Source organism: Camponotus floridanus, unplaced genomic scaffold (genome assembly GCF_003227725.1).
Source record: "Camponotus floridanus strain SB8 unplaced genomic scaffold, Cflo_v7.5 scaffold39, whole genome shotgun sequence".
Lineage (NCBI taxonomy): Eukaryota > Metazoa > Arthropoda > Insecta > Hymenoptera > Formicidae > Camponotus > Camponotus floridanus.
The window spans coordinates 228,398-250,048 of NW_020229536.1; the positions used below are offsets into that span (position 1 = coordinate 228,398).

The window sequence follows — 21,651 nt, forward strand, 5'->3', positions numbered from 1 at the left end:
AATCTAATATTTTTAAATCGTTGTATTTCTTGTACTTCAGCAATCAGTTTAAGAGATTCACCTGTTGCCTTCACGGCGTATATTCTTGAAGGATATTTAAAAAATATAAATTGCGCAGAGAAGCACAATATTAAAAATCTGAACGCATGTAATTGTAATAAATTAATTGATAATTTAATGACCTGTTGGGTATCGCAGAATTATTTATTGTATAGTATATATTTTATAATTTAAAAATATTAGAAGTAAAGAGTCGTCTAATATCAATCAAAATTACAAATAAGGTTTCGAACTCGATGTGATTATTAATACGTAAATAATAATAACTGATATAATTTAATCAATATAAATTCATACATCAAAAAAATATACATAAGAACAAAGAAAATTATTACAAAAAGACAAACACGGTGTTTCTGTCTCGGAATGGCTCAATCCTATAGTTTATACATTCAACAACAGTAATTTTCGCTTTCATTTCATATTCAAAAGTGCGTAAATTGAATGGCATGAAATCATGCTTGTGAGACTTTTGAGTAGAACAGCTTTCAATTTAAGCTGATATATCTCCTCTGTCTTCTTGTATATTTATCACCCGAGTGTTCCCTTCCTATCTCTTCACTCGTGCCCTAACTAGTACATCCATTGCATATACCTCATGAGTTTCAAATGTATGTTTTTCATGTTCTTTCTTTCGTGAATCATTCGAATTTTGAGTTATCGTTTTCTCTCCATCAATCTTAAATTGTTTTAATTGCTGACTTAACACGCCTTCGATCGTTTACATTTATAGGGACACACATTTTTTCTAATGTGTCTGTTATTGTGTATTCTACATGTGCTTTTCTGTCTGTCACTTTCTTCTTTGGTGAAAAATTTATAACAATAGTGTGTGCCACTACAGCTATGAACATGTGTCTCCAGATCGACTTTAATCATATCCTTGAGAATGACATCAGGTTTACTAGCAATAAATGAAGAGTGATAAATTTATATTATTGACTGACATGCATGTTGGAAAAGTAAATCCTTTTTAAATATGAATTATTCAAGATTACAAATATAAAAAATTATGATCGAATGAGCAAAAAAGGAGGAGAACAAAAGACAGAAAAAATTCATTATAGTTGTATGTTTCTTTTTCTTTTTAAATTGTTGAAAAGCATTTATAATAATTTTTTTAATTAAAAAGATACTAGAAGTCTTAGAGACATAAATAGAGAGAGATAATAAACATAATAAAGGTGTGTGCGAGCTCTTAGGAATTGTAAATTAGACAATGATATAAAATATCTTAAGAGATTATGGATATATGCGCATAAATACACACACACGCGCGCGCGCATCACACAAAGTAGGCTGTGAATTTCCCCTACCATTAAATTCTGACTACGATGACTGTTGATTACCGTCAATCGCTCGCAGTTCAACGCAGTTATACTGTCTATGTAAGACGAGACAGACGTACGTCATGTGGAAGACCACGACGGTAATTTTGGTTCTTACCATTGGTATAGCTTTTTTGTTCCGGTGAGTGCCCAAATAAATTCATCCAAAATATTTTATCAGAGATTTTTATCAGAGAACGCAAGTGTTTTATCTTTGATTTATAACTCTGCGATTTTTTGTTTCAATATTTTCGCGGAAACTATAAGCAATTAATATAATTCAAGAAGTCGATAAAGAAGATTAAAAATATTAATTCTGTTGTAGCAACAATCCTATAGATGTACCAGATTTACCTGAAACATTCTGGGGACCGGAAAAAAATAAAGGAGCCTCAAAAGAAATACGGTCTTTCGCTATTACTATACCAAAGTCGGTAAGTCACGGAAAATAATTATATATATATATATCTCATTAAGTCAGTAAGTCACATAAATATCATCACGTAATTGCACTAATTAATGTAAATAATATGTTTTCAAAGTCATATTCTATATCTTTAATTAATCTGTTATGTAAGAAATATCATTATGTAAAAAACGCGTATTACTTTTTGTAAATATTAATTTTCTAGTCGAAACTATGTTCAACGCATATTGGCATCAAATATATTTTCCAGTTGTTATCGTGTATTAATATGCTGTTTCAATATGAGATATCACATTATCATATATCACTAACATATCGATAACAATATCGATGATCAGTTTTTCTAAATAAAGGTGGCCTTGAATTGCATCAACAAGTTACATAATAAAATATCATTCGTAACGAATCGTAAACGTTTTTCGTTGATTAGGCAGTAAGACAGGAATATAGTTTAGTTAAAATGTTAAATTTCATGTAAAAATATCACAAGTTTTTTAAGGATTCTTGTTCGTATCGCTGAATAATTTAGAAAATTATAAAAGTATATACAAACGAAAATATAAAAGTATATATAAAAATTAAACCTATTTTTAGTAAATTTGGAAATCTTTTATTTATTTATATTTTATTATCTTTTATTTATTTATATTATATTTTTCAAATGTAAGTGAAAAAACAAATTTTAGCTTGTACATTAGACATTTTACGATGAGAAATATTTGTGTATCTCTCTAATATCTCTAAATGTAAGAATTTCCTATAGTCATTCTTTTTATAGAAAACGAGATAAAATTTTTCAATTTTTGATTGAAAGTAATCGTATCAATTGTAACCTAAAGAAAAAAAAAACAAATATCGCAGTTTAAAAGAAATGAATTTTTTTTAACAAGAAAAAGAAAATACATGTAGCAATTATTGTATAATATATAATATATAATTTTATGAAAGGAAATCGACGATCTAAACGAACGACTAGCAAAGAAAAGAAAACTGGTGGAACCATTGGAAGATGTTGCGTGGACTTACGGTATCAGTACAACATATCTAAATAATATTATTGAACACTGGCATACAAAATACAATTGGACTGAACGGCAGGCACTTCTCAACAAATATCCTCAATATATAACCAATATACAAGGTAATACATTTTTTCTGTCATCGTATATATATTATTTCTCTTCAATATATTATTTCTTTTAAAAAAGCGGATATTTTGCGATGAAAGGTTGTTCCGGATACCAAATAGAGATATCGCGTTTTTGTTAAATATTTTCTTGGCAATTATTATTTTTCCTGTTTACTATTAGGAAGATAATAAATGCTGACTTAAATAATTCATCCATGATTTAACCGTACCAGATACCGTTCAAGTTCCGTTAGGATGTTCTCGATTGAGACGAACCAATATTTAAGCAAACTAAAAACACTTTGATAAAAATAAGCGATGTATGTGTTTTTGCTATTAATATGCTAAAATTCTATCTATCTTTATTACAGAGATACAAAAGTGTAAACGAGTTAGATAATTAATTAATCCATGTAAAAGATTAATCATATCCATTAAATGTATCTTTATTTACATCAACAATTTAACATTATTGTAATTAGTTTGTCTGTTGATTATTAATTGTCTGTTATGTTATTTGTTAATTAATTGTATAATAAAATAAACAAAGTTAAAGGCTCCTCTAAATTAATAAATCAAAATGAATAATGAAAGGCAGTAAAGAGCCAACGCAGTTGTAGGGCGTGGATAAAATAATTTCCAAAACAGCAATTCAATTTTAACCTCTTTCCGCTTTATTCCAAACGTTTCGGACTCAATTCGAGCCTTCTTCAGTGATTATGTATGCATTATTGGTCTATAGGAGCGATGCGACTTCGTCAAGGCTGATCCATCCGAGAAAGCCCGATGCAAAAAGCCCTCTCAACGGTACAAAGCGCGAAGAGCGATGCACTGACAAAATAAATATAATCAAAACTAGTCACACGTCTTAAAAAAGAGAAAAATTCATTAACATTAGTCAAAGGCCACTCACTCATTCGGACAAGTGTCAATATAACGGACAAGTTTGTCCGAATGAGTGAATGGCCTTTGACTAACCTTAATGAATTTCTCTCTTTTTTAAGTTAACGTTTGGAATAAAGGATCGTTAAAATTGAATTACTGTTTTGAAAATTATTTTATCCACGCCCTACAACTGCGTTGGCTCTTTACTGCCTTTCACTATTCATTTTAATTGTATAATGTTATTTGTTTCTTTTTTTTGTCAAATAAATATATTCAATTAATATATATATTAATAAATCTATATAATAAATCTATATATGTAGCTGTATATATATAAAATTATTATTATTATATGCAGAACTAATCAAAAACTTGACTCAAAACGTAAGATAAAGATAATTTAACATTTTTTATTGATATTTATTTCAGGTCTAGACATACATTTTTATCACGTGGCACCGCATATTCCACCAGATCGAAAAAATATAAAAGTTCTTCCGTTATTGATTACTCATGGTTGGCCGGGATCTGTGGTGGAGTTTCAAAAAATTATTCCCATATTAACGACACCACGTGCTGACAGAGATTTTGTGTTTGAAGTGATCGCACCTTCGCTTCCGGGATATGGATTTTCGCAACCAGCTGTACGACCAGGATTAGGCCCACCACAGGTAAATTTCATTTAAAGAATGTGCTTAGTTTTGTTAAGTGGCAGGATTAAGCCCACCACAGGCAAATTCCATTTAAAGAATGTGCTTAGTTTTGTTAAGTGTCATAATATACTCACTACAAAATTCAAGACATTGTCACGAAAAGGACGAATTAAATTAGCAAATATTTAATATTTAGTCACGTACGGTATAAACATGCAATATATATACAAATATTAATAATTTATTATTTCTAGATATCTGTTATACTAAAAAATCTCATGTTGCGTCTCGGCTTTAAAAAGTTTTACGCGCAAGGAGGAGACTGGGGCTCCATTATTACTACGCATTTAGGAAGTTTGTTCCCGAACAAGTGTGTATTATATATAATAATATATACTATATAAGTCAGTATTAAACGTACAGGATTTAAGGGTACATAATATAAAAATAATAATCATTTACTTTCAGCACTCTTGGCGTCCATTTGAACATGTGTTCAAGTTCAGTCAAGTCTAGCTTGCTCTGGTGGTTAATCGGTGCTTTTATTCCTCAACTTGTGGTAGATAATCAACATTATTCTAGAATGTATCCCTTGAGTGATCATCTGAGCTATTTAATTGAAGAAACGGGATATATGCATATACAGGCTAGCAAACCGGATACTATAGGTACTTGTTTATAGCAAAATTTTTTTTCTAACGAAAACTTAACATAGGAATGTGTGTCTACAAAGTTTTAATTCTTAAATATTAAATTCACAGTTAAATTTTTATTAAAATAAAATTGCAACAACTATCACTTTTCTTTTCTTTATCTAAACTTAATTAATATGATGTACTAATATCACATATATTATTAAATGTTTAAAAAAAACGCACACAAATGCAATTTATCAAAAAGTTAAAGTAATTTAATAAAACGTCGGAAATTATTTTTAAAGGTACTGCCGTAGCAGCCTCGCCAGTAGGACTGGCAGCATATATTTTGGAAAAGTTTAGTACATGGACGAATAAAGAATATAAAACTCGTCTAGACGGCGGTCTACTCGAGAAATACACTTTAGACGAGCTTTTAGACAATATTATGATTTATTGGCTTACTAATTCTTTGACCACGAGCGTTCGACTTTACTCTGAGCAATTTAATAAGAAACATATGTCAAGCAGAATAGACGAGTAAGTATTTTTTTTCTCTCTCTTTCTCTTTGTCTTTGTCCTTTACAAATTTGCTTATTTATAAAATTAGTTTTTTGTTTATTTAAAAAAATAGTTTTATATTTTTAATAATATACATCGATTTAATTTTTAGACTGCCAGTTAATGTACCAACAGCATGTGCGGCATTTCCTCATGAGCTAGCGTACCAATCGGAGAGTCTCCTTCGTGACAAATTTACTAATCTAATACAATTTAACCACTTACCGCGCGGAGGTCATTTTGCCGCATTCGAAGAGCCAGGTCTTCTAGCAGACGATATCTTTGAATTCGTGTCCAAAACCGAAAATATCAGGAAAAAAGCTGATAATAAAGATGTGCCGAATACAGGGAAAAAAATAAAGGAACCTACGAAAATTTGAAAGCAGACTATACTATGTTAACTAAGGATATAAGAAAATCTATCATATTGAAAGCCACATTTTTTCGTTGCTGGCCGAACTAGTATGTGGTAATGTTTTTTATCTATTTTTGAACGTGTAAAAATATTTGAAATAAATTAATTATTTTTCATATAATGTTGTATTCTCTATTTAAATGACACTTTCTAACACACATTGCGATTATTTATTTTTCCATAAACTTTTATATTTGTTAAAATTGTTAATTACTTTTATAAATTTTTTTCTATTTTTTTATTTCAATAGTTTTTTCAGGTTATTTTCAAATTAATATCTCTCTCTAATAAATATACTTTAATATAAATCAATAATGCAACAACAATTATGTTGATTCGTGTTATCATGATTTGATAAAATAAATTGCGTCGACAAACTCGACGAATCATACTAATAATACAATGGCAATATATCTGAAAGATACAGATTCTTTATCAATATTCTTTTTTTTACAATAATACTTTTCTCTTGTGTCCTGCTATAAAATGATAAGAGAACGGATCTTATATGATGTATGTGTAGATTTTTAATTCTCGATTTAATCTTATATCGATTATATAAGTTTTTGTTGGTTATATATAATTGTAAAAATTAAAGAGGAAAAAACTTGTGAAGAAAAATTATAGAGAAAACTTCTTTTTTTGATCATTTACTTGTGAAGAAAATCAGCTTTTATATAAATATGTATTTTTCTACCGTGACTCTTAGAAATTGAGGCTTTCCGATCCATTCACAGGATGTGACCGGCTCTTGCCAGGCGGCAAATAACAAAGGACCCCCTAAGAACACGAAAAAAGGGACAGCAATAGACTCTCCGAACCCCAAACGTGACGCATAATGCACGCAAGTGCGATGAAAACAAGCCGTATGTGTTAAATAGATGTGCAACGTTCACAAAAAGTCAAATTGTTCAATCTCATTGTCAGTTAATTTTCGATGCTACAAATAAGTACATTCTTTATCCAGATGAAAAGTTATTGCACTCATAAATTTTATGCTAAATTGCAAGAATTATCATAAATATAAAATGTAAAATATGTAAAATATTTTCGTGCAACATTAAAGTTAGGTTTAAATACGATTTCTTTCTTTAGAATCTTTTTTAAGGAAGAGATAAAAAACAAAAGTTAACTAACATTTATAGAGAGTTTTTTTCGATATCAACCGACTTTACGAAAATTTCGATATAAACTAAAATATATACTTGATACATGTGTCATTGATGAAACCAATAATGTAGCGAGGGAAACATCCATTATCAGAAAAATCTTGCTACCTTAAAGAGAAGCAAATGCATGGAACAAAAAGAGAGGGATGAAAAAAAGGAGGGGATGTTATTTGTGGCAAGTTTTAGGAGGGTTCCCGGACGATCAGGCACACGGACCTGACACAACAGAGGCCGAAAGTCGTCAGTTGTTCACGGATTGTCGATGTGTAGACTACGAAAACTGCCGCGTGCGTTATAAGCTCATTTCTCCATATTGTGCGATCCGCGGCTGATTTTATTACCCAACGTCTTATTCCAAGAATATAACGTAGTAAGAAAGTTGAAGATATTGATATTACCGACATTGTAAATACCGAGGTAAATAAAGATTTTCAATCAGAATTATCCTCCCAATTAACGTTAATAATTAGTGCAATGCGCCGATATCGTTGATATCGCGCGAAAGATAAACAGAAATCTCGTCGTTCCTTTCACGAATGATATTTTCATAGTAACTGCTTCAATGATATAACATTACGTATTGTTTTCGATACATGTATGACGCATTTCTTTAGAAAATATCAAGTCATCGCGCGTGTGGCCTGCGAAAGATTCAGCCAGCGTGAGACGATCGGCTTAAAACGAGAGTGAGAATTACATCGACCACGTGACGACACAAAGTGCAAGACGCCGGCGCGCTATAATCATTTCGTTCCGGAGATATGACAGGCAAGAGGATCGGAGCAGAAGGGGACCCGACGACGATAATCGTCCACGCGGATGTTTACACGCAAGAAGCTCCGAGCACGTCCGAGCACGAGTTCAGGTGAGTAACATGTGTAGCATGTGCCGATGGATAGATGTGTACACACACATACATATGTATATGTGTATGCGAGTCAGTAAGCGTGCGTGATGTTACGTCGAGATTACGAAGCCCCCCGTCAAGTATGCACGCATACACATAGCGAATCATTACACCCACGTTGTCGTTTGTCAAGGAAAAGGGGTAAATGAACTGTTCGACGAGAGACACGACTGCCAATAATAGGCCTCGTAATCGAATTGGATAAAAGAGGATACGCATCTTTGATACATTTCTTTTTTTCATTTCACGTCAAGAAGCAACCACGATAAAGTGACAATTTGAAATATACAGGATGTCCCAAAACCTGTAATCAATCTTTCAAAGACAGATTCCTGGGATTATTTGGAGACGATTTTTCCTCAGCGAAAATGTCGATGAAGGCCATCATTTTTTGCGTGTTTCCGATTTTTGTCGTCATATATCTTTGCAATTAAGCCTTAAATTAAAACTCAACTAAAGTAAACTCTATTTAAAATTAATCGAAGAATGTGGTTTTATTAATATTTTATTTCTACAAAGCTTAGTTTACGAAAAACCCCTTATTTCCAATCACTTATAATTCGAAAATTATTAGTGTCTCGACATTTTCGTTGAGGAAAAATCGTCTTCGGATGATCCCAGGAATCTTTGAAAGATTGATTATGAGTTTCGGAACACTTTGTATAAGTGACTAGATTTTATCTCATCTTTTTTTATTTCTTCTATGAATAATGCAGAAACGCTTGACGTAAGGTACAAAGACGATTCGTCAGAAAATATAATCTTTCGTCGACCAAGCTGTCCTGCTTACGAATACAGACCTCGTGGCTCTTTTAGCGAGCGTCTGCGAAACATCACGTTGGCTCTAAATTCTAGCTAACACGGAGACAATGCGCATGCAAAAGTTTTCTGTTACGGTCTGTTTGACGTTTGTGGTCGGCGATTCGGGCCGTGCTGCATAATATGTAGGTACATACACACATCTTTACATCGTACACACATTCCGTCCCTTTTCTTTCGAGAGAACGCGATACTCGGTCAGCTTCAAGTGCCCCGGGGGAGTGGTGTTATGTATTCCCGAGCTTTGCGTAATACGACACGTGCTAACTCGACAGCCGAACGTGCGCAAATTTTCCGAGAAACTACGCTTACGCAGCGCGAACTATCTCACACGTGCTAAAATGCTATGCGAAGAGTTTTGAAGATTTAGCGCGCGATTCGCAAGAAACGGATGAACGACGTCAGTTTCGCGCATCTCCGATCTGAACGGTGATGAATAGCGGCGATTCCGAGAGGAAAAGCGGGATTTTTTGCACGCGAACGCGTCTAACAAATAGCTATTAAAATTTGTACGGGATATATTCTCGTCGAAAGACGCGTCGGCATAGGAGTTCCAATTTTTTTATCCTCGCACGCTTCTCTCGCTTGCTTGAGAACCGGTTTCATATCGACCACGTTTACATGCGCGTCTCAAAAAGGAGGCGCGACGTGAACTGAGAAAGGAGCGTAAGGTAAGGTACGTTTCGGCGAAGCGCAAACAGACTTTATTTGATATTCGGCAGAAAGGTAAGAAGAGAAAGAAGACGAAGAGAAAACAGCGAAATTCCATGCAAAATGTAATTGCAAAATCAAAGGAACGAAATTCTGGCTGTAAAATTGCAAGAATTTGTCGTTAAATTAAATATGGAGTATCATACTTCATCGTAGGTCTCCGTCTTTGATTTTCGTTTATAATTCGCTTGATTTTTAAGTGATTCTCCCAGTTAATCGTAGGATTAAGGTCGTGAAAAAAACTTTGCACGAAATTAAATATTTGGCGGGATTAAATGCTTTTTGTAGGTCAATAAAAGGAGAAACAAATCTTCGTTGCAAACAACTGCCATAAATGATTTCATGAATCAGAGAAGTATGTATATTCTTGGACAGGTACGCTAGATTACACGATTATCGAGATACCGAAATAGAAAGCGATAAACGTCATATTTGGAGAGAAAGTTGAGGAAAAAGAAAATAACTTTTTTAAATAAGTTGTTGCTCCTAGCATGTATCATATTTTATTCGGTATATTTATTCGATCCCCAGGACTTTTGTGATCGCGATTTATCTCTTGTTTAATGCAACGAATATGATATTCACGACTCGCATAAATCAAGAAAGATGTTTACGCGAAGAAAAAAAACTAACTATTAGCGAGAGCAAAGTAATTTTTGCAAAATTAACTTTATCCAACGATCGTCTTGATGATAATTATGTTACAATATAATCTTATTGCTAATCTATGAAAGTGTAAATTTTTATAAATATCATTCTCGTTTAAAAAAAACTCATTAAGTGTGAAAGAAGCCTGTGGTGAAATTTATTCGAACGCTGTCGTGTTATTATTGAGTGACAGAAATTCTGATTGGCTCTTAAAAGTACGTCCGCTAATTTATATGTTAAAATATGCTCTGTTGAAACCGCTAATCTACATCGATACATCGGTACGCTGTATCGGAGGATATTACGTTGTTCTCAATGTGCCTTCGGAACGTTTCACAGAGTATTTCGCGATCCACGTTCAGAAACATCGATAGAATTCCTTCGATTTCGAAACGATTGTTCTCTGTAATATTATAACGAGAGTTAAAAAAATCTTTGTTTACAATTAAGATCAAGGACATCTCTCGATTGGTAAGTGCAAATACGAGAATTAAGCGTACATTCATTAACTATTTAACCCTTTAACGGATATGCATTTCTATTCGTCGTCTATTGACGACAGCTGTAGTTAAAGGATTAAATGATTATCGTTGATACTATATTGTATGTTATATAATAATTACGCGTGTTATATAATTGCGCTTTCCGGAGTCGCACGCGACATTGATAAACAGCCAACTACAAGAATATAAACACGTGGACGAATGCGTTTTGCATTTATTTATCGTAATATTAAACATTCTAGATGCAATCTTTCTTGCTGGATTCTTATAGAATAAAAAAATTAAAATGTATTCAATGTATTAAATCTCCACGTAAATATAATCGGTCCCCGATTCTGTCGCTCGTATCCTTCATCGTTACGTCATGTAATGTTACGCTACGCACATTCACGTATATCTAACATACACACGCATGTACAGTTACTCGATCGCGGCTGAATCTTTCTCTGTTTTCAGTCAGTGACGCGATTCCATGTTGTCGATATCGCATACTATTTTCATATAATTTTCAAGCTCGCGATAATAAAATTGCAAAGAATCACGCGATGACGGAATCAAATACTTGGCGTGCATTAATAAAGCGTGAAGAAACAAACATTCGTTAGACGTGATACGATATAAACATATGTGCGTGCGATAATTTCTTGATTTCGTAAAGAAAAAACATGTTCTCGAAAAAACACGGTAAATGGCGCGGTCATGATAAATCGAAGAAAGATTCTAACAGCAAGAAACATCACAATCGCAATTGGATGCATTCGAAGGGCAAAAAGCGCGAAGCTAACCTCTTTGGGTGAGTCTTATCCGACACGTTCTTGATCTAGAGTTCCATTTATTAAAATGATATGTCTCGTCCCGCAAATTCTCGCGCGTTTCAACGCGGCAGTTTCGTCAACAGGAGAGATTAAAAAACTCTCGTTGCGCAAATTTAGAGTCCTCTGCAACATAAAAGAAAAAACGGCAAAATTCAACGTCATCCGTCGAGCGTTTTCGTTAACGTAAATCACACAAAGATAAACGATAAACGATGAAGACTGCCATTTGACGTTTTCCGCGCGGAAACCCGATTCTAGGACATCGCACTTTAACGCGAGCTTCAACTCACGCGGCTGTTTCCCTTGTCTGCGTCTTTCGCATGCGTGCCATGCGTGCGCATACGTGCGTATCACGCACACATGTACGTATTCTCGCGTGACCCGAGCACGGATGCCTCTGCGTCGAGCAGTTCGATCGTATCCGTCATCGATCGCGTCGATCGCGACCGTACCAACGGCAACGGCGGTGCAGTTTTGGCGGTGCAGCAGCGCTCGCCTGACCGTTGACAGTGTCATCGGAGCAACGATGCGCTTGAAAAATCCGTTGCTGCAACATGGGAGCTATGAGTAAGTCGAGAAGGAAAGGAAACGACGAGCGGCGCGAGCCCGTTGTAGGTTAAGTCCCTTCGCTCATCCTGTAATTCTATCACGTGTCCGCTCGGTCGAGCATGGTCGCGCCGAGGAATTTTTACTCCGATGACCCCGTAGACGCTCTCACGATGTTTCACGCCGGCGAAAAAATATGCCGGTACAACCTGCATGTTTTATCGCTCATTTTGCTCCTTTATTTTCCGTTTATTATTTTATTTTTATGATAATTTAGCAAAATTTTTTTCGCTCTCTACTTTCAGAGTTTTGGTATCTTGATCATTTGAGCGAACGGATCTTGGATAGCGAAAAAGGGCCCGCTCTTGAAAATGTTTGAAATTTATATTAATGATCTCGTTTGCAATCCTTGACTGAAAGTTTGTAAATACGTTTAGTGCTTGTCATTGCACGACCGATTAATGAATTATCGCGAAAGTGTAGAGAAAAAATGTTACTTGTATTGTATGTAAAACATTAAAATAACTTAACAAATAGATACAAGTATTAAATGGCTTTCAGCAAGGATATAAATTGATAGAATATTATAACAATCTTCTTTGAATTCTATGCTTCGATCAATACCATATACAGGTTAGTATTTATAAATACTCTACGAAAGAGAAAGAGAGAAGAATCGTAAATACGATTTGAATTCAAGACTGTTTGTGGGAACCGGTCGTCTACTTTCTCTCCAACTAGAATTTTTTCCATGAATATCACTTTACAAAATATAATTTAATGATTCTATAAAAATGAAAAGATAAGTTAAGAGAAATGTATATTTTATAAATTGGCTAATTAAAATAACAACTTTTGCAAATTTATTACAATAACAGAATATTTTAATCTCCGAACATATTATTAGTGATTAATTTACAATTTCGTATTTTAATTATTTTTTTTCTATTCAATCGTCTAATTATATTGTCTCTCTGAGAAAAACAATTTAAAAATATTATTACCCGAATAATTTGCACAGAAAATACAAAGTTAAATTAATGAATCGAAAAATATTTTTATCTCATCGATTTCGGAAATTAATAATTCAAAATTTTATAGAATGAATCTCTGTTAATTTTTTTCCCTTTCACGCATATTTCCAACTGTGTCGGTTTCCGTGCCCACAGCATACGGCACTGCTGTATAACACGTGTAAAACTCATCCAGGGTGGAATAGCATTCTCAGAGTTCAGATCGGACAGTTTCACGGCGACCGTTGACGGCGTGCGACTGATACCGGTATACCTTTCGCAAAGTCAGCGTTTTAATTCGAATTCATAGTTATATCAGATGCGGTCTCGATCATTTTAATATAAAAAAAGGTGCAACCTTGTGCATAATAATTATCAAAACTATTTTACATAAATAAATGACTTAATGATGATGACTTGTAACATCATACACATTTGGTACCGTATGGAATCGTGTCGTTTTTAGTTATAAATATTTTTCACTCTATATTCATTTAACTAATTTCTTTACAAGCTAATCAATTTTTAACATTTACTAATTTTTGACATTTTAGTCGATAAATGATAAATTTTTGACATTTTAGTTGATAAATGATAAATTGCAAAACAGGAAAACAAGTACAAGTCTTTCCGGCGCAGACATATAGGCGAAACTAATTATCCTGGCAAACTTAAAGTATACTATAAAAAAATAATAGAATATTATACACTCTTGCATAACATTGTATTGCGGAAGTGTGAGTACCGTGACAGCTATTTACATGTGTCGTCTGTATGCTCGCACGCATAGTTTAATGTATCGATTCGGTGCACATAATGCATGTGTGATACTAGGAAAGCAATCTAATTATATCATGATATTTATGAGGAAATTTCAATTTATTATCAGAAACTCTTAATTTCTACAGTATATCATCATTTAATCACCAGCTTCTGAATTTAATTTACATTTTTTATGTCAGCGAAGCTATAATTGCATGTCACATTAGTGATTATTTATCATTATTGGATTTTGCCCGCAGGTTTTTTTCCAAAAAGTACAAATTTAGATATTAACAATTTGTAAAGTAGCAAAAAGTAAAATTTTGATATTAACTTTATAAAAGCGCATTAGAAGTTTCTTATGAAATCATGTTATCATTGTTTACTACTGGTTATCATACAATATTTTATTACTTCATCAAATCGTTATTTTAAAAATGAGATAATTAAAACTACATCATCATCATAAACATTTTATGAATTTTATCAGATTTTTGATATATTTCTTAATATATTAAAGTATTAAAACGATTATCGTTTTTTATTTGAATATTTTTGAAGAATACTGGCAATATATCATAAATCTCGTTATTATAATAATTTTTCAATTTGTTATATAGCTAAAATTATTATAAATTTTGTTTGTTTATATGAAAAAATATATATTTAAATTAAATTTTATATATATATATATATATATATATATATATATATAATTTTATATATATATATATATATATATATATAAAATATAATTTAACTATATATTTTTTTCATTTTCTGATGCAATCGCAGTGCTAAACAGTTTTACGCAAAAAAAACGCGTTGTTCTTATTGTTCTGGCAATCACAAACACTAGATAAATCAGCGCGTAATCGTAATTCTATCATCGTCTCTACGCTTGGAAAAACGAACGTTACGTATCGACCTTGCGAAATAGCTTTTGTGCAAATACGAAATATTTCTCTCTCAGCTGCTTCTCTACAGCTGTAGTTTTCACTCTAGATTTGACCTGGAGCGAATACAATTGACGAAGGGTATGGGATCCCCTAATACTAAACTAAAGCGTGTAGTTTTACGATGTCACAAGGTTTTTCTCGTCTCTTTGTATTTCCTTGCTCCTCTTTTTTCTAAATTCTTGCAAAAGTCGAATAGCGATTGTGAGATCGTTCGTTTGATTTTTCGATAATAATATTCAGAATTTCTAATTAATTTCTAAATTAGAATCATCATATATTTATTGTTTTTTATTTTTTTATCAATAATACATTCTTTCAAGGAAATTATAAATTTTTTCATTAAATTTATTTTTAGAAATAACAAACAATTATATTTTATCATTTATTTGATTAAAAAATCTAATTTGAATGATTTGAAAAGAAAATTCAACATATGTATCTCTTACATCTTTTATATAAAATCAATGATAAGAAAAATCATAATTGTATTACTATCTCTATTTTGCGTAAATAAAGAGGAGGAACGATAAACGAAGACACGCTCTTCGAAAGGAATTTATTATTATTCCTATAGCCTATTAATGTTATTAATTAAATTTTAATGGATAGTGGTAACGGTATGCAATGTAGGTCCAGTTAACGTTCGTTAGTCTCTATTAGTCAACAAAATGACGGTAGTATTCCGCTAATGTTCTCCACATGCTCGAGACTGATCAATTGAGACGTAATCGGCGCGAGTGATGCACCAGATACGACGCAAGTTACGTACGCGATCGTAAACGTAATAAGCCTTTTATGATGGAAGATTTTTCATACGATGTTTACACAAACGCGTGCACATCAACGAACGTACATTTTAGAATCGTAAAGACACTTGTGGATAGGTTCTACAGAGAGAATTCCTTTTGCAGTGTTGCTCTGTATATTTAAAAGACGGGAATGCGAAAAGTGATTAGATTAGACGGACTAGATGAAATCTAGCCTATCATCTGGGCGCGTAGGAGTGCGACAGAAGTATAGTGTTTCAAAGACAAGAATAAGTTGGAATAAAATTACAAACATTTCTCACGTGACGAAGGTTGGAGTTGTGAAACATGCAACAAGTGTCGTTTTATTCTACCCTAACCGCGGAGGAAAGGACTCGAACGCACCCTTTCAAGAAGACTAGATGGTAGGTTCGCTTCTCCCGAGGGGAATTCCGGAAGACTTTATCTCGAGAGACGTATTCTCTCTTCGTCTAACATTCCGTTTAACGAATTTACGTATTCAAATGCGACAGAAACATTTTTTACAAAAATGTCTCTATTAAACTATAAAAAATTCTTAAGTCAAATTAATAAAATTAAATTCTTATTAATTTAAAATGTTCCTAATAATCGTCTGATTTAAAGTATCAGCGATTAGCCCGCTTTATCCAAGAACTTGAGAAAATGAGAAATTAATTATAATCTAGATTTAATTTCGTTCCCCTTTCAACTTTAAGATTAGACATACTTTTTTCTAGTTCTTAGTGAAACTAAATCCAGATGTTTCGCTTGTTTCAGCGTGATAATGTCCTCCGGAGAACCATCGCCTCCGGCGCAGACATCGATATCCACGACGAGTTTCGACGTGCTGGACAACGCGAGGCTGGTCAACAGCGCTCCTATAACGTCACAACCAGCGAAACCCAGCGGGGACAACACCGAGGATACCGAGGCGATAGAGGAAGCGGTGCCGATCGTGCAGACGACTTTACCCGCGCCGCAGTCGAAGCCAGAGATCGAGAAGAACGGTCTCGACACGAAGACGTCCCCCGACGAGTCGGACGTTTCCTGTCTGATCAATTGCATTTACTACACGCAACAGTGCTGCGATTGCACCATAGTCTGAGATCGTTCGAGGTCCTTAGTTAAATAATGCTGAGAAAGGAGCGTCTCGCGAATACTCCGATTCGACTTTCAGGATCTCGAGGCGCTCTTCTCTTCGGCGCAAAATTTAAAATCTGATTATACAATAAGTATCGCGCATTGTGAGGATTCTTTGTGATATACGAGAAATATATATATATAGGCGGAAATCCTCGCGGCGTGACATGTAGAAAATTTTATAAATAAATATATGAATGAGCGTGCGCGTGATGCTCGCAGTTACACCCAAGTTTTGAATGTGTCGTGTAATATTCCGAGCACCCATTATTCGACAAGCGACCTAAGAAACGCAAACGCGTAAAATAATTATTAATTTATATTTTTAGAGCGCACGCTTCAGCGGAAGTGTTTATCGTAGTTGCAACATGGTTGCAAATACACACTGCCATTCGTGGTAAACCGTAATGGCAAGTCGTAAAGAATGTGTCGAGAGACATTACAAAAGTCAGTTATTAATTCGTAAACGCTCTTTCGAAAATGTTATAGAACAAATTATTCGCTCTACTCGTAAACGTCTTCCTTACAACCTCAAGTCAACGTTAATGACACGAATTTAACAGTATTAATCGCAACAATCGTTTATAACACCGCAGGCACTTGTGTCTGTCTGTAATTTTGTAAATTTGCGGGCAAAGAGAATAGATCTGTAGTAGCATGTAAAAAATATAAATGACGTATATAAATTCTCTTTCGTTTTTTTTTTCGGAAAATGAATTAATATTAAAATAATATCAAATAGCATTCCTGTATATTGGTATAAGGATGCATTTATTACAAACGAAGGATAATTTGAAACTAATTCTTTTTTAATGCGCCAGTAATTAGAAGTAGAATAGTATTTCTATAATGCAGCTGATGATTAAATCGAATTTTGTTTTATGTAACTGTTAGCATATTCATTTAATCTACTTGCTTTTACTATCTGATAGTATGTCTTAGTACTTTTCGATATAATGTTGCTATTTGTAGATAACATTAAAAATATAGGCAAATAATTTAAATACTATGTATTTAAAATTTAAATATTTGTTTTCTATATTTTTTAATGTAAATTTCCATCAAGATTGTGATTTAATCATCATCGCGTTGTATTAATAGTCTCTATAATAATCGCAAACAGATATTTCCTATTTTATATAAATATTCATATAAATATATGTAAAAGTATAATTATATAAATATTTATAATAATCGGAGATTGCAAGTATATAATGTAATTTATTCATAGATGAGGACTAGATTATTTTTGTAATATTATAATATACGAATTTAATGTGAAGACTGTATTAAATAATAATTTTTTTTATGTATCATCAGCATTAAAAATGATGTGCACTAAAGTTAGAAGTTTTATGAAAAAATATATGGGTAAGTACAATATGTGCTAAAAAAAGTTCTGTCTAATTTTATTATCTACATAATAAGTAGAAATTAATAATCTATATATTTTCGAAACTTGCAATTTGAAAATCTAAAACATCAATAGTATCTATTGATTAGATATTTAGACGTGATATGGGCATAAGTATGCTTGCAGATTTATGTTAAATCATATTTCAATGATATAATTGAAAAAGTTGTACAACACAATTTCTGGTATATGTTCATAATTAATTATTAGAAAAATTGATTTAAAAATAATGATTTACTATATGATTTTAAATTATCTGTAATCTTTTATATATATTTTTGTTATAATATTGAAGCGTTAAGTAAAAATTTCTGACTATTTATATATATATATAAATAGTAATATTTATATATATATAAATATTTTATATATATATATATATATATATATATATATATGTATATATAATCTTGTATCATAAATGGACTTTTTTTTAGAAGAGAATCCTATTGAAGATTTTCACAACAAATTGAGAAAGCTTATTATGTCGCGAAAGCTTGAGAAGTCTAAAAAACTTTTTATTATAGAAGCAATGATTGATGTTTCAACAGAAACGATATTCACAAATTCAGTAATTGAATCTTTAAAAAATTATTTAACAGATATTAGGAATTAAAGATTATTAGAAGTTATAAGAAATTTAAGTTCTACATAGTTTTGCGTGTTATGATTCGTAAATGGGTAATGGATGACCTTCCGAATTGAATACCCACCTATCCAAATCTATCAATTGTCTAGTGTCATCAAATAACAAGTACAAATATTTTAATGTTTCGGCGAACCAAAAACTTTCCGTCATATCTTGTTGACGAGTTTGTAGAACATTCCGGACATTACCAATACTTGTGTAGCCATTTTCAACTTTGGTATAATTTTCGAAAGCCTATTAAGATGTATTTTATATTAGAGACATGTAAAACGAAAATTTCAGAAGAAAGTCAAGTAACGCGCTCACCTGAAATATCTGCCAACCCCAATCTTGATAAGTTTTATTTCCCGTCAAGTACCACATATAAAATAGACTCTCAATAAATTCGGGTCTCAATAAGTTATGAGCATCATTCGTTTTTACGTACATATCCATTTGATTATCACCTTCCACTTTCTACAGAATCAAGTGTGGGATATGAATCTTTTTTTTATGACATGATATAAAGAATTGAATATGACATGATATAAGGACATGTTTTTTTTTATCCGAATTGATATGAATATTTTTTTGTATACACTTACTTGTATATTAAAATAAGTAATCTCAGGCGCAAGAAATGTCGGTTGGATTGCGTATGTTTGATAACAAGTCTGAACTATTTCTTCTGCAAGAGTATTATGCGACGGCAACAGTCCATGATGCGCGCCTAACGCTAAAGTACCTCCTAAATAGCATGTGAGGTGATCCTACAATATAAATATAAATTTTGCGCGATACATTTTCCTGACCTTTTCTATTCTATTTATTTACCATTTTTGGTCTTATTTCTTTGTTGGCGCCAACCAACTCAGCGATGAATAAATATTTATTAACTGCTGTATGTTTAACGAGATGTTTTTGGGTTCCAGCAATGCCTAACAAGTAATCATCCCGCAAACTATAAAAGAAAAATATTAAAGAATAAAGAAAAATTAACTGAAAATTATTCTACATATTTTAATTAACTTTTAATAAGGCATACTAACTAATCTATCGTTTTTCCAGTTTGTAACCATTGTTTTAATAAGTATTCGTAATAACTATCGCCACGGGCTCCTAAAGTAATTGTTGCATATTCTCGAAACTGGCCAGTATTAGCGTTAATAAAGATGGGAACTAAGCCATCGTATTTTTCTAATTTATGTACATGTTCAGAAACTTTTTTAACCGCAGCCTAAAAAGATAACGAATTAGAAGAATTGCTTATAAAAGATCACTTCAATCACTAAATTACCTCAAACTTAGGTTGTCCTGTGCTACGACTAAGATCGCGAAATTCCAATTGAATCGAAGTAACTTCGCTCGTGCTACTATCAGGCCCCCATTTAGGACTATGCGCACTTCTAGTGCCGAGATTCACATCGGAATATGGAACACCCGATCTGGTAGAAAATGCTGGCATCATGCGATCACCTAAATCCATCTTGGATATCGCCATTAAATTGAATTGTTAATATTTATTTATTAGGATTCTGACAGAATAAACTAACTAAAATTTTTTGAATCCGTTACTTACAGCCTTATTTAAAAAGAGTATATCACCGGAAAGATGATATGCCGCCAATAATCCACCTAATACTCTAATTGTAACTTCAAATAAATTAACATCTCTATTTACTGTAAATACTAAACTATCTTCTACCCATTTCCTTGCCCTTGAAAATTCTAAAAGAATGAAAAAAAATTGTTTCTTTTTTCATACACTTATGAAAAAAATATTTTAAAATTTAATTTAATACTTATACACACCCTCATTTAATCCCATTATATATATAGTATCCAACGAGTCTACTATAGTAAGACCTAGACCAAACCATTCATGATATCTCCTTGATATTGGTTTAACATTATCGTGACCCCAAGCATATTTCTTATAACCATCCCAAGAATGCTTAAATGCAGCTACAACAGCTTCTTGCCTACTATTTTGTGGACCTAAGATTATAAATTATATATGATATATTATAATTAAATTATATCATATCTGTATATGTATATCTGATTATTTTTCATCAATTATAATCTACCACTAAATTTCAGTATGTTTGGCTTTGGCTGCGGTGGTTCACCGATTTGATCATCATCAACTTGATTAATCTCTGGTTGAAATTCAGGTTCCTCAATCACTTCACCAGGTCCAGCACCCTGTTCATCGTTATCTACAACTTCATTGACTGCCTACAGAATAAAAAGACGATTCGATATCTTTTTTCACACGGAAAACTTCTCTTTCGTCATTGCGTACCTTTTCATACTTGGCAGTTTCTCTTATAACTACTATATTAATATAATCTACCTCGTCAGAGGTACCAGCTTTGGTTTCGCTAGGTAGGAGATAAAATATTACAAGTATAACTGTGATAACTGCAAAGTATAGAATATTTCTCTGAAACCTGGATAATTGGTTCCATTGCTGAAAGAGAAACATACAGCCGAGTGAGGAATAAGTATGGTAGAGAGATGCGGTATTTAAACGCATAAATTAAAAGTGACAAACACAGTATCGTGGTATATATCTACTTTTCGTTCAGATATACGTACCCTCCATAAACTGCGCGAAGTGCCCCGTGCAAACGACGAGCTGTCGTGAATATTCAAACTAATATACTCCGATTTACTCGAGTCTCTCGGCGAGAACATATTCTTATGCAGGTTAACTTGTTCCGGCACTTGCGGAAGCTCGTCGTGTTGCCA

At 32.7% G+C, this 21,651-nt stretch overlaps 3 protein-coding genes and 1 pseudogene across 8 annotated transcripts; 2 read left to right on the forward strand and 2 right to left on the reverse strand.

Annotated features, from left to right (window-relative positions):
- Window positions 1-391: 391 nt before the first annotated feature.
- On the reverse strand, window positions 392-1,473 carry LOC109609753 (annotated as a pseudogene).
- On the forward strand, window positions 1,406-6,196 carry LOC105248012 (juvenile hormone epoxide hydrolase 1). The gene is made up of 8 exons (XM_011252530.3): window positions 1,406-1,530; window positions 1,714-1,822; window positions 2,764-2,956; window positions 4,259-4,500; window positions 4,737-4,852; window positions 4,951-5,150; window positions 5,423-5,657; window positions 5,791-6,196. The coding sequence occupies exons 1-8, from the start codon at window positions 1,472-1,474 to the stop codon at window positions 6,056-6,058; spliced, it is 1,422 nt and encodes a 473-aa protein (XP_011250832.1). The 5' UTR covers window positions 1,406-1,471; the 3' UTR covers window positions 6,059-6,196.
- A 1,081-nt stretch (window positions 6,197-7,277) lies between these two features.
- On the forward strand, window positions 7,278-17,640 carry LOC105248013 (hypothetical protein). 6 transcript variants are annotated; one of them, XM_011252534.3, is made up of 3 exons: window positions 7,278-7,679; window positions 7,877-8,127; window positions 16,490-17,640. In XM_011252534.3, the coding sequence occupies exons 2-3, from the start codon at window positions 8,024-8,026 to the stop codon at window positions 16,815-16,817; spliced, it is 432 nt and encodes a 143-aa protein (XP_011250836.1). In that variant the 5' UTR covers window positions 7,278-7,679; window positions 7,877-8,023; the 3' UTR covers window positions 16,818-17,640. The 6 variants fall into 6 exon arrangements, with proteins under 6 accessions (XP_011250836.1, XP_011250835.1, XP_011250834.1 ...); XM_025411273.1 differs by lacking the exons at window positions 7,278-7,679; window positions 7,877-8,127 and adding exons at window positions 13,458-13,575; window positions 15,857-16,116; XM_025411272.1 differs by lacking the exons at window positions 7,278-7,679; window positions 7,877-8,127 and adding exons at window positions 13,644-13,662; window positions 15,857-16,116.
- A 1,040-nt stretch (window positions 17,641-18,680) lies between these two features.
- LOC105248014 (endoplasmic reticulum mannosyl-oligosaccharide 1,2-alpha-mannosidase) lies at window positions 18,681-21,597 on the reverse strand. Its single transcript, XM_011252539.3, has 11 exons — window positions 21,499-21,597; window positions 21,203-21,370; window positions 20,985-21,135; window positions 20,707-20,892; window positions 20,474-20,622; window positions 20,192-20,380; window positions 19,944-20,131; window positions 19,729-19,855; window positions 19,500-19,664; window positions 19,222-19,371; window positions 18,681-19,149 (listed from the first exon to the last, which is right to left on the reverse strand). The coding sequence occupies exons 1-11, from the start codon at window positions 21,595-21,597 to the stop codon at window positions 18,931-18,933; spliced, it is 1,791 nt and encodes a 596-aa protein (XP_011250841.1). The 3' UTR covers window positions 18,681-18,930.
- Window positions 21,598-21,651: the final 54 nt, after the last annotated feature.

Excerpts from the sequence above, each read along its gene's own strand:
- LOC105248012 (XM_011252530.3), top strand. The coding sequence starts at position 1,472 with ATGTGGAAGACCACGACGGTAATTTTGGTTCTTACCATTGGTATAGCT. Across the intron at positions 2,957-4,258 it reads ATATATAACCAATATACAAG|GTCTAGACATACATTTTTAT; the intron begins GTAATACATTTT and ends TATTTATTTCAG. Across the intron at positions 5,151-5,422 it reads TAGCAAACCGGATACTATAG|GTACTGCCGTAGCAGCCTCG; the intron begins GTACTTGTTTAT and ends TTATTTTTAAAG.
- LOC105248014 (XM_011252539.3), bottom strand. The coding sequence starts at position 21,597 with ATGTTCTCGCCGAGAGACTCGAGTAAATCGGAGTATATTAGTTTGAAT. Across the intron at positions 21,371-21,498 it reads CTTCGCGCAGTTTATGGAGG|CAATGGAACCAATTATCCAG; the intron begins GTACGTATATCT and ends TTTCTCTTTCAG. Across the intron at positions 20,132-20,191 it reads CAGGACAACCTAAGTTTGAG|GCTGCGGTTAAAAAAGTTTC; the intron begins GTAATTTAGTGA and ends TTATCTTTTTAG.
- LOC105248013 (XM_011252532.3), top strand. The coding sequence starts at position 12,057 with ATGCCTCTGCGTCGAGCAGTTCGATCGTATCCGTCATCGATCGCGTCG. Across the intron at positions 12,233-16,489 it reads CTGCAACATGGGAGCTATGA|CGTGATAATGTCCTCCGGAG; the intron begins GTAAGTCGAGAA and ends CGCTTGTTTCAG.